The 13,603-nt window shown below is 44.2% G+C and overlaps 1 protein-coding gene and 1 pseudogene across 1 annotated transcript; one reads left to right on the forward strand and one right to left on the reverse strand.

The window, feature by feature from the left end:
- Window positions 1–253: 253 nt before the first annotated feature.
- Window positions 254–796, reverse strand: LOC122569769 (transposable element Tcb2 transposase). Its single transcript, XM_043731330.1, is given in 1 exon segment — window positions 254–796. A coding segment is annotated over 1 exon segment (543 nt).
- A 4,838-nt stretch (window positions 797–5,634) lies between these two features.
- Window positions 5,635–6,411, forward strand: LOC122569770 (annotated as a pseudogene).
- Window positions 6,412–13,603: the final 7,192 nt, after the last annotated feature.

Raw genomic sequence — 13,603 nt, forward strand, 5'->3', positions numbered from 1 at the left:
CATTTAAATTTTTCGATTTATAATGCTCCACAAATTCTCGATTGGATTAATGTCTGGTGATTGCTAGGCCACAGCAACACGGTAATATTTTCTTCTTCAAAAAACTGTTTCACAACCCGAGCCGTGTGCTTCGGATCATTATCATTTTGAAAAATAAAATCATCACTCATATTGTGGCGTGCAAAAGGCAACATTGTGTTCTTGAGTATGTTCATGTATTGAAAACGGTCCATAATTCCATTGATACGACATATCAGACCAGGACTGCCTCGTTCCCACCACAATGTTTAAGAGTTTTTAAAACGCACTGTGTTTTCAAACTTTCGCCAATTCGATGTCTAACATGCCGTATCCCGTCAGAAGAGACGCGATTGAATTTCGATTCCTCTGAAAACAATATCTTTTGCCAATCTTCACTTGTCCAATGCTTATGAGCTTTAGCAAATGCAAGTCGTCTTTTTCGATTCTTAGAACTCAGTAGTGGTTTCTTTTGGGGTTTTCGTCCTCTTAAGTTAAAGTCTTCTAATCCTCTCCTAACAGTTCTAGCACTAATTTGTGTATCCTTTCCGCTCAATCGATGAACCCGGCGATCCATTTTCAGCGTTGTTTCCCGTGGTGTTCCGTTTTTTCGTTGATCGCAATACATGTCTGCCTTTAAAAATTTATACCAAGCTTGCTTACAAGCCGTTTCTGACCTGTTCACTATATTTGCTATTTCGGTGAAGGTTTTGCTTTGCTTTCACAGCCTTACGATTTGTTCCCTTTCGTTTTCGAGTAAATTCTTTGATTTACCCATAGTCTGTTTCTACCTAAATGAATTTTAAGCAATAAAAAGTGCGCTAAACAATGATTTTGACATTCCAGAATCAAAACACAGATCATCTTAAACTAATGTCCACTGTTTACAAGTGCTGTAACTAACTGTTGTAACTTCTACATTGTTTGCATTTAACAATTGACGGTCTGAGGTTACGAAGGTCAAACATACAGCTATGTTATTCCAAAGAGACAAACCGAGTAGAAGAACAATATGCGTATAAGATGTTTGTAATCCGATTTACAAATCATCGTTTAAAACTTTTGTCCGCTACTGTATATTAAAAATTGTGTCTCAAGAAAAAGTTATCTTATCAATTTAAGAACCTAGATAAAGTTTTTATCTGTTTTATAATATAGGTTTTATAATATAATATAATGATACAAAAGCTACGACAGTAACGCTAATACAATTATGAAAACATCTTTGCTAGATTAATCCAATATCGTATGATACAAAGTGTTGAAATAATTTCAACTTAGACATAGAAAAATTTTGTTTACAAAATTTGTAGGACGTTATAATCTGTCAGTAATAACTATTTTGTGGAAAAAGTATCTTTAAAAGTGTCAAATTATCTCTATTTTGTTTTAATAATATTTTTCAACCTTTTAATTATTTATTTTTTAACCAACTATTTAAACGACTTTTAATAAGAGATAAAAATTTCTAATAGATTTCTAAGATCATTTCACACACAGAAGTGAAAGAACGAAGCTCAAATAAACAATGTTTGATACAAGATTTCAATCATTAGATTCTTGAAATCCATACATTTCTTATTATTACCATATTGATTTTCGCATGCGTTGCGCACGCGTGCAGGTGCAAAACTTATAATGATGCATCAAAGAGCTCCTTTTGTGTAGGGTGTCTCTTACAATTGAATCAAGTTACAGCTTTAAAATAATAAAATAATAAGATAGGAGATGAAACAAATTCATTCATTTAGACAAAATTAAGTGGTTCTGCGTCGTGCATCCTGTTTTGTTTATGCCTTTTTCAGATGTAGAGACTGAACAAAGAGAATAATAAAAATTCAGCTTTTTCTGTTTAAAAACAATAGGATATTTTAATCACGGAGGTTCATCTCATATAAAATGTGACAATTGAATCAGATTATCAGAGAAGCACTGAATTGGTCAGACATTCATGCATGATAACAGCCCGAAATATATAACAAAAATGAGTAAAAGTTTTGATATTAGCTTTTCGGAATAAACAATCGCGTTTCAATTTTGCATTTGCACTTTGGGCTGACGTTTCGTAAACATTGTAGTCTGTTTCTTCAGGGCAGACCTGAGGATTCAGATTCCACAATCACCGTTACGTCACACGATGTTTCGGATGGTCGATCAAACTGATGACTCAAATCGGAAGTTCTAGCCGAATATTCAACCCGGAATATCTTATTGAAAGTCCCTTAACTTAATTGGTTAATCGAATTAAAAAGCTGACAGGACAGGTTACTAGGCGCCTGGATCCTTACAACGACAGAATTAAGAATAAATCACTTTGATGAATTGTTAATGAAATGGATCAGAAGACGCAGAGAGCTGGTACTTTAGGCGATCTACTGGACAGAGTAGAGTTTAATCCTTCTAATACGATGGAACGCCACTTTCATTTCAATGACGCGATCTCCCGGCTTTCTATCGAATCGGCATCGCCAGCCAATTACGGGGTAATAACGGCGCTTTGTGAGCGAAAATTTTCGCGATCCAATACTCTGAAGGCGAGCGTAATAACGAACAAGGCGATCATGAAATACACCGTTAGCGTAAACGCCGCGCCAGATCGACATTTTCATTCATGACGATGTAGATTTCGGGTGATGTACGGGGCCCCGGTATGGGCGGACGATCTGATGGCGAGTCGTCGCAGTATCCTGTTTCTCAGGAGGCTGCACAGGGTAACTGCCATCAGAATCGTCAGAGGATACCGAACAGTGTCGCACGCGTCGGCGACCGTTCTGGCCGCGTCTCCGCCGTGGGAGCTCCGGGCGTTGGTGCTCAAGAAGAGGTATGAGCAAAGGAGACCGTGGGACCCGGGAGGGGACTCGGCCGAGCAGGCGGCCCCAGACGACCTAGGAACCGCCGAGGAGGACGCGTGGTACCAGTGGCGATCCCAGCTGATCAACGAAGCAGGTGAACACCGAGGCGCGGCGGCAGTTCTCCCAAATTGGGAGACATGGAAAAGCCGCCGCGGCCTCCCGCTCACCTTCAGAATGACCCAGATACTCACGGCGTGTTCGGGGGTATCTGAAGAAAATCGGACGGGAGACAACGGACATCTGTCACCACTGCGGGCAAGACAGGGACACGGCGCAGCATACGCTGGAGGCCTGTCCGGCAAGGGAGCTGTCCCGCTATACCCTGCGGCAAGTCATAGGCGAGAGGCTGACCCCCTCAGCGATCATAGCAGCGATGCTGAGCGGGCCACAGGAATATGAAGCTGTCCGCCTCTTCTGCGAGCGAGTTATGCTCGCAAAGGAGCGAGCAGAAAGAGTGAGAAAGAGAAATTCTCACCCGTGTAGGATAACGCGATGGAGGAGGATGGCAGTCAGGCGGCCCAGACCTAACTCACTGCCACCACAACGAACCGCGATTAGAAGGAGGGAAGGCGCCAGAAGCAATGCCCCCCCCCCCCTAGCGCCAAATTCAACAGCCAAGGAATATACAAGACTGGCTCGAAGAGAGAACGCGGGAGAGGATGCGACAGAAGTAATTCACCCGAGGTTCCTGGAGCACCCCCTGTCATACGCGTAGGATGGCCAACGTGGTGTTTTAGTCGGTAGGAGTCCGACACTACTCTGCTGCTACTGTTAGCGGTAGCGGAGTGTCCATGAGAATTTCTCCACGTGCAAAAAAAAAGGGTCCTCACAACGAACCCAACAGGAGGCCAGGAAGGTGGTGCTCCCTCCCCCTCGACGGTCATCTGCGGTGACCCTAACACTGAGTGAGGGGACGAAAACATCATATGCCGAAGTGCTATCGACGGCTAGACAGAAAGTCCCGTTAGCCGAATTCGGCATCGAACTGTTAAAATCAAGAAGGAGATGACTGGGAGCATTATTCCAGAAGTTCCCGGGGACAAAGAGAGGGAGAAGACACCCGCGCTTGCAGCACGGTTGACACAAGCCCTGGATCCGACCACGGTAAAAGTTGTGGGCCCAACAAGAACGGCGGAGCTGAGGGTAACTAAGATCGACATCTCGATCGGCAAGGAGGAATTTCGAGACACCCTGGCGAGGGCTGGAGGGTGCAAGGCACTGGAAGTTCGAGTAGGAGACATCAGGACTTCTAGAGGTGGCCTTGGGTCAGCCTGGATAAGATGTGCGACAGCAACAGCGCGGAAACTAAGTCAAGCGGGAAGAGTTCTTGTGGGCTGGTCAATGGCGAGGGTCGAAGCCATCCCGAAGAGGCCCTTAAGATGTTATAGATGCAGCTATGCTACAGGTGCGGAGGCATTGGCTATCAGGCCAGGAGTTGCTCTGCCTTCGTGCCGAGGTGCCCGCTTTGCGCGCCCGCCACCCACAGAATGGGAGGAGCGGCACGTGTTCCGCCGAAAACTAAAGGGACGAGCCGGATTCGGGGGCCTGCTACGGACAGGAAACAGGGCGATAACGCGAGAGATCTACCGCAAGAACAGGAAAGGATCACGAGTGGGGAAGATGGCCGGGGGAGGCCATGGATATAGACTTAGCAAAGTAGATTCATGCGGCTCCTCCAGACCAAGTTAGGGCGATCAAAACGGGCACAAGACCTGCTCTTCCAGACGATAAGGGAAAGCAGGATTGCCCTGGCAGTGATAGCTGAGTCCTGTCTCATACTAGACACCCCTAACTAGGTCGGAGACCTGGAAGGCTTAGTCGCTATGACGTGGACGCCAGCACCGGGCACACCCGCCGCAAGGATCCTGCTCGAGCAGGGCAAGGGATATGTCGCGATTGAGTGGGTTAGGATGGTCATGGTGGGCGTATATGTTTCCCCGAACAGTGGCCTGGGCGCGTTTGAGGAGTTCCTGGATGGGGTTGGCGATTGCGTGAGACGATACCTTTCACGTCAGGTCCTCGTCCTGGGAGACTTTAATGCTCACTTCTCGCAATGGGGGAACACAAGGACAGATGTTCGTGGCCGGGTGCTGTCAGACTGGGCTGCGGGCCTTGGGCTCCTCCTACTTAACAGAGGCTCGACCAGCACATGCGTGGCGTGGAGAGGGTGTTCCGTCGTCGATATTACATGGGGTACCCCTAATGCCTTCCGGCGAGTCTCAGGCTGGAGAGTAGCTGAAGGGGTGGAGATTCTCTCAGACCAACTGTATATATTTATGGAGGTCAGCTCGCAGACAATGCCCGCGAGAGAGGCTCGCAGCATTAGGGGAACGGAACGCTCCCACCCGCCTCAAGAATAGAGACAACGAGATGCTTCAGGCAGCAGCCACTGTCGCGGCCTGGAACTGGGACGCCCGTACAGAGGAGACAAGCGTGGCCGAGGAGGCGGAGAACCTTTGCCGAGATATGAAAGCAGCATGTGATGCGTCAATGCCGCACTCCGTGCCTGGGGCCAGACAAAACGGGAATGTGTACTGGTGGACCCCGGAGATTGCAGAGTTACGAGCGAGGTGCATTCGGACCCGTATGCGGTTCGAGAGAGCCCGCCGTCGGCGGCCTCATGACGAGGAAGAGATCTCCCTCTGCTACGAGACATATAGAGAGTCGTAACATAGCTTACAGCTGGATCAGGAGCGCTAAAGCCCGAACCTGAATGGACCTCGTCTAGTCAGTCGAATCCGACCCGTGGAGGCGGCCGTACACGATGGTGATGAAGAAACTACATCCAAGGGCACCACCACTGACGGCAGATATGGATTCGGCACTGCTGGAAGAGGTAATTTGCACACTGTTCCCGCCACAGGAGGACAGCCCGGGGCAGCCGCGGGCTACTTCGACTTGGATAGTGGAGAGGAGAGAGGAACTAGGAGTTGCGGAGGAGGAGATGCTGGCTGCGACGAAGAAAATGGCCTCCTGCAACGTGGCGCCGGGCCCGGACGGAATCCCGGGACGGATATGGGTGGAGACGATGGCGGTCATGGCCCTCAGACTACATCACCTATTTACGAAGTGTCTGAGGAAGGGAGTATACCCTCGGATATGGCGCATGGCGAGACTGATCCTGATTCGGAAGGAGGGACGACCGATAGACTCGCCGTCCGCATATCGTCCGGTATGCCTACTGGATGAAGTGGGCAAGCCGCAAGTGGACTCTTCGAAAGAGTCATTGCCGCCCGTCTGGAAGCCCACATATCAAGGTGAGTGCCCGGTTGGCACGAAAGCCAGTACGGCTTCCGGTGGGGCCGCTCGATGATGGATGCGGTGAACTGGTACGAGAGATGTCACGAACCATGGCTTCGCGGGGTGGGGTAGCGCTGGCAGACTCTTTAGACATAGTCAATGCATTCAACTCCATACCCTGGGTCTGGATATTGGAGGCCCTGAATTTTTCGAGGTGCCTACCTACATCATTCGTGTCATGCGAGCCTACCTGAGCGACAGATGGGGCAGCTACACCGGCAAGGATGGAGAAGGGCGGTGACCCGTTGAACACGGGGTTCCGCAGAGTTCGGTTTTGGGTCCGATTCTGTGGATCATCGGATACGACGCAGTGCTTCGTTTCCCCACGCCCCCAGACTCAAGCATGGTATATTACAAAGACGACACATTGGTCTTGACCGGAGGACGCTGATGGCACGAGACGCTGCGCCACGGAGACCTTACCGCCGCTTGCGTGATACGAGCTATACGAAGGCTGGGCCTAAAGGTATCCCTAGACAAGTCGGAGGCCATATGGTTTTTATGACTACCGACGTAGGGGGACTCCACCGCGGAGAGCTCACCATCGACAGCCAATGGACGTTCGGGCCGCACTTCAAGCTCCTGGTTCCCAAAGTGACGACGACAGCCAACATTTTATGTGAACTGTTGTCGAATATCAGTGGAAGTTGGAGTACGCCGACTGTATGAGGGAGTCATCCGTTCTCGGGCCCTGTACGGGGCACCAGTGTGGGCAGAGGATCTGATGAAAAGTCGACGCAGTCTACTTTTTCTGGGGAGGCTTCATAGGACGACCTCAATCAGGATCGTAAGGGGATATCGGACGATATCATATGCGTCGGCGACTGTCTTGCCGGCGTCTCCTCCGTTCGAGCGCCAGACCCTAGCGATCCGACGGGTGTACCATCAACTGTGCTCGGACGGGGATACGCCCTTTGCCGGCCGGTCGGTCCTCGACGTCCGGGGCAGGCAAGACTTGAGACCAGGGAACGGTGGCGTATTCAGCTCGCCGCCAAGTATACGGTGCGGCCTCATCTGACCGTTGGAGTGGTCCTATCGAACTGGGAGGACTGGAGAGATCGTGGTGGGCTCCCGCTGACGTATAGGATGACGCAGGTGCTCACCGGGCACGGAGCGTTCTGGGAGTTCCTGATAAGGATTCGGCGGGAGGTGACTAATAGCGCCACCATTGCGAGGAAGAGGAAGACACGGCACAGCACATGTTGGAGTTCTGCCCGGCGTGGAGGAACGTAATACGAAAAAGATGGTTCCGAGGCTCTCTTACCAATCATCAGGACGATCACCGTGGAGGTTTTAGCCGGTACGAATTCGGCATTACTCGGCGTCCTCTTCCCGAAAGGTGCGAGGCGCCTATGAAGGTTTCCCCCACGAAAAAAAAAGAAAAAGTAATATCAATATGCAAAAGCCTGAACAAGGGGCAGACTCTAAACAAGTTTAACCTGACCTAATCCAAATTTAATTTTAAGTTAATCAAGTCTGTCTGCTCCTTTTGTGAGCGAGTTATGATCGCAAAGGAGCAGGCGTAGAGGGAGAGATAGAGAATATCCCCTCCTTTCAGAGTACTGCGCCGGCGGGTAGTGGTGGGCGGGCAGCGTAGGGCCGTGCTGCCACTCACCTCGGACGACGATTAACAAGGAGAGGAAGACAAGGGGCCCGTTTTGCCAGAGTCCAACGGGTAAAAGGGTCATTACACCGGGAAGGCACTGGGGTCTCCGTGGACTTGCACGATGACTCAGAACGGCGGGGCGGCGCGTCAGGAGCTGCCTCTCTTGACGTCCAAATTAGATCGCGGGATCAGCTTCCATAAATAGGAGAAGACGTGCCGGAGTGCACGGGCTGAAATTCGCAAGAAACCCCGGAGCACTCCTGTTAACTGTTTAGGAAGACCATCATAGAGTTTTAGTCTGTAGGAGTCCGGCACTACTCCGCTGCTTCCCAGAAAAGCAGCCAAAAAAGGTTTGAGTTACCTAGGTTACTTAAAAAAAAGTCTCAATTATTAACATTCTATTAAATATAGAATAGTATCCGGAAAATTATATACCTTCATATAAGCTTTTTTTTTAATGATAAACTTTTAATAAACGGCAACCCTCAATTAAAACACGGCACAAATTGATGATTTTGACAACATATTAAGAAGTTATCCAAATTGGAGATGTCTCCCTTTTTGTGGGTATCTAGTTATTCAATAATTTTATTAACTATAAAATTGTAGCGGTACTCGACACGAACTAGCGTCAGACGACAGCAGCGCAGTGGTTAGCGCCTTAGGTTACGAACGTTCGGGACCCGGCCTCAAATCCCGGCGACCGTAGTCCGATTTTTCTTCCACGATACAAAAATGAGAAGGAAAGCAGCAGTACCTCAGCAGCGATATCTACACTACATAGAACCTATCTCGGCCTCTATATCAGCAATAGCACTATCATCACAACTAACAAACTACTGCACAACTATTACTACACCTCAAAATGTTAGAAAATGTTCAAGGTTCGTACCCATTTGCACACTTTCACCGACCTATACAGACTAATCCCGTTATCAATGTTTACTAGGAGGTAAATATATGCATAATTCTGTGTAATTCTTTAATCAGTCATACTGATCAGCTATCATGCTATTAATAATTCGATTGTGTCGACTCGTGGACCTCCAAATTTCCTTTGTGATTACCTCCGGCAGCAGGTTACGGACATAAATTCAAGCAAATAACTGCGTAATAGAAGTATAGAAGTTTAGAATAGAAGTTTTGAGGTTAGAGTGAACTCATCACCACGTACTGCGAAAAACAGAGCAAAAATTTATTCTTAAAAATAGTTAAAAATAAGCACAGTAAATTTTACTAGACTCGAAATGTTATCAAAAGAGAATTACGATACGTGGTCGTTTCAAACCAATGCGTTGCTGATTAAAATTGACACTTGGGAATTCAAGTTTATCAGTTAGTGGCGAAATATCGAGGCTAGATCTAACCGGTAACACAAGTCGACAAAAATGTGAAAGGTATGAGATAAGAAAATGAGGGATGATCAAGGTTAAAATTTGGCGAAAGCTCGAGTCCAAATACGCTTCTTCGGATTCTGCCCGAAAAGTTACGCTCCTTAAACAGCTGATACTTCAGAGGATGAGTGAAAGAGACGATATACGTAAGAATATTAATAAATTTATTATTAATTAATAAATTTAATATAATTAATTAATAAATTTCAATGTTGTAGTCACTAGCTTGAGGTAATAGATATGAAGGTCCAAAAGAACCATTTAAGTATTCTGTTTTCATACAGTTTTCTTGTTAATTATGAAAATTTCAGGTGTGTAATCGAGTCTCAGGATGCATTGCCTGGAACAAGAAAATTAAACGTAAAAATACTTGAAGAGGACAAAGGCATGCAAGCAAAAATTCAAAGAGAGTGGGTCTGGAGCAATGATCGCGACGAGGAATGAACCTGACAAACAGGAATATTATGAAAATCAATTACATGCCAGTAAAAATGGAGCCGCAAAGGAGAAAATTTTGTTTAAGTACAGCAATGCCGTAAGCACAGCCACGGGGCTACTGATTACATTTCCAAAAGGTCAGAATACGTAACGGGTACATCTCGCCGATGAATCATATTCTGTAATAGCGAATGCCCATCAAATGCTGTCAAGACGTCGGTTGCCGACTTAGAGTAAATATATAAAATATATCAAAGAAAAGATATATACGTCGGGTTCACATTATGATTAGGGTTAGGGGCGTAAAACGAATCTTTGTTTGGATTAGACATTGTTGTCATGCAATAGAGAAGATATTGACAAGTGCAAATATGATTATTACGGAACTTGACAAGTAACCGTGGTAATTAGATACTCGAGACGCTAATGACAATAATCCTAGGTTTGATAACGAATCCACGGTCAACGGGATAACAAAATGCGCTTTCTTCTAAAGACCAAGTTGTACCCAACTTCCGTGTCTACGGTACAAGTGTTACTGAAATTACTCTTTTTTAAAACATAGAATATCCACCGAGCGTAAAGACACTATGTAACTCGCAAATGAGACCTCATGAGAGAATGACTTTCGGTCACGATGATGCTGCAGAGGAAAACTGTATTGGGGTGTGTCTAGGGACACGAGATCATCAGATTCGTGGAGAAATGGCTTCGTTTGGAAAGTGAGGGAGATTGACGTTGCTGTTAATTGGTCAATTTCCATGTTGGTGGTTAGAAAAGGATATTAACCATCCTTCAGAGAGAGAGAGAGAGAGAAAGAGAGAGAGAGAGAGAGAGAGTTGCTAGCGGAAGCGTCGTATGTGAGAAAAGAAGATTTCTCGTATCTCGTGTTCAAAAAACACCTAAATAAACTTGCAAAGGAAATGAAAAACAAAATAAAAGAACACAATAATAACGAATTCACAAAGTTCATAAAGACACTCTCTGCACACAAGAACTCCAACTACTCCCTATGGAAAGCCACGAAAAAAATAAAGAAACCAATAAAAATAGTCCCAGTAATCAGAAAAGCAGATAACACATGGGCAAGAAGCAACGAAGAGCAAGCTGAAGAATTTTCCAACCACCTATGTAACACATTTAAATAACATAATATCAACAACAGCAACCTCAATTGTCATACGGACGAGGATGCGCCAACCACTAGTATCTCAACTGANCAAGCAATACACCATACCTAAAACAACAGCACAAGAAATCAGAAACATAATCGAAAAAACAAAAAAAAATAAAGCACCAGGAATCGATCTAATCAATGTTAAAATCTTGAAAAACCTTCCTCCAAAAGCGATACGACTAATGACAATAACATACAATGCAATACTAAGAATCCAATACTATCCTAAACCATGGAAACTAGTACAGATTGTAATGCTACCTAAACCAGGCAAAGACCCACACCAAACAGCATCTTATAGACCAATATCACTACTTCCTGTGTTTTCCAAAATACTAGAAAAAATAATATACGCCCGTCTAAAACCAACAATAGAGAAGGAGAAATTAATACCAGATCACCAATTTGGATTCAGAAACAAACACTCCACGATAGAGCAAATGCACAGGCTCATTAATGAAATAATACTAGCATTAGAAAACAAACAATACTGTACAGCCCTCTTTATGGACGTCGAGAAAGCATTTGACAAAATAAACCACGAAAGCCTGTTACAAACAATCAGAAAACAATTCCCGGAGCAAATATACTAATTAATAAAATCCTACTTAAGCAGCGGAACCTTCGTAATAAAAATCAAGGACACATACTCTGAAATTAAAGACATCAAGGCAGGGGTTCCGCAAGGAAGCGTCTTAGGACCAATACTATACACACTATACACGGCCAACATACCAACTACTACCAATAGCAAAATACTGACATTCGCGGACGACACAGCTGTACTAGTCAGGCACACTAACCCAGAAATAGCAGTCACATTACTGCAAGAACATATCACAAAAATAGAAAAGTGGCTGCAAGTTAAACAAATAAAAGTAGACCTCAATAAATGCTACTATATTACATTCACACTACGAAAACAGATACCACCAAACATCCTACTGAACGGCACGCGCATAATACAAACAAGGCAAGTCAAATACCTAGGACTCCACATAGATACACAACTCACATGGAAACAGCATACTAAATCAATAATTGACAGAATACAGACAACAAGGAGACAAATGCATTGGCTAACAAGTGGAAAATCCATACTGAGCATAGAAAATAAATTAAAAATATACGGAACGATCATAAAACCAATCTGGACGTATGGAATACCACTATGGGGGACAGCAGCAATGAGCCATATAAACAAAGTAGAGACAATACAAGCTAAAATTCTTAGAACAAAAGTAAATGCCCCATGGTACGTTAGAAACGAGGACATACGGAAGGACTTGGGAATATCAATGGTCAAGGAGGAGATTAGCAGATGATCGGAAAAGTACAGGGAAAGAATAGCATCACACCCGAACCGGCTGACTGCGGAAGCGATCAACACATCAAACATAGAAAGAAAATTGAAACACCCAGCAGATCTCACAAAGGATGTAACCTAACAAACACGAAGATGGTATGCCGCTGGGGGTAGCCACCCACATGATAATCAAACAGCTAAAAAATTCTACCAAATGTCCAAATTGGACAAATTGTAAATGCAAAATATTAAATAAAAAAAAACGTAGTGATATATAGATGGCTAAACACTGATCTACAGACTGAACATGATCCGTTTCAAAATACGTTAATTTCACACTAGTAGATTATTTGAATAAACAAAGAGTCTACAGAAAATAATAGGGTATTCCGTAAGTAGTATCGTGTTTAGATATTACTTTAGATAACTTTAACAATAAACTTTCCAGAGTCAGAAATAACATCGAAATTATATTTCTATAATTTTAGAACACTTAAAAGTGTAAGATATTTATTATATTTATGAACGAATAATGTAAGTATTATTTGTTTCGAAATTTTTAGATTACTGCAATTGTTGGATAATTGTTAAAATTTTAACGTAAAAACATTTGATTATTACTTTGATCTTTCGTTGTGATATGTTTTTTACATTTTATAATATTTTAGGATCATGTATTGTACACAATTTATATCTAAAATAAAGTGGGTAGTGTAATAATATCCAATTATAATCCTTTTATTCATGTAATATCTTTCTGGCTGTATACGATCCATTGTAATCATGAGGAAGAATTCTTTTCGACTCATGAGTATGCTATTCGTCTAGTATTCATATAATCCTTTAATTAATAGTACTATAATTATTCATCCATTTTGTATTCCAAGTGCAAGGCGCAAAAAGAGAAAACATGTAGAATAACCTGATATAATATTGTTAATAAGAGATATGAAACATATGCTGATATAAAAAATATTTTGTTTTACGTCCAAAATATTTTTAATAGTAAAGATTTTTTTAAAAATAATGATCTTGGTTGCAAAGTTCCTTAGAAATATGTACGTAACGATTTAATATGTAAGATATCCCTGGGGCATGTTATGAAGTTGTCACACGCTCAAGAAGGCCATCCGCTCAGAAACAGTAATCAGAAATAAGACATCGACTCCGAGCTTCGGACTTCTTTAGACACATCACCACCTTATTATCATAACCCACACCAAGGTTGTGACGCACCTTAGTCCACATCAAGATAGGACATCGACCGAGCTTCGGACTCCCTTGGACACATTATCACCCTATCATCATAGCCTATACAGAAGCTATGACACACCTTAGTCTATATCATAGATAAGATATCGACCCCCGACCTTCGGACACTTCTCCACATCACAATCTACACCGAGCCCCTCAACATCCTCAAACCAAAATGTATATAAGCCGAGACTTCAGACAGCTCGGGCAGTTCTTGCGCTGCCCTTTTCTCCGGTTCAGTGTCAGTCTATTGTTTGT

The sequence above is a fragment of the Bombus pyrosoma genome, linkage group LG7, assembly GCF_014825855.1.
Source record: "Bombus pyrosoma isolate SC7728 linkage group LG7, ASM1482585v1, whole genome shotgun sequence".
Taxonomy (NCBI): Eukaryota; Metazoa; Arthropoda; class Insecta; order Hymenoptera; family Apidae; genus Bombus; species Bombus pyrosoma.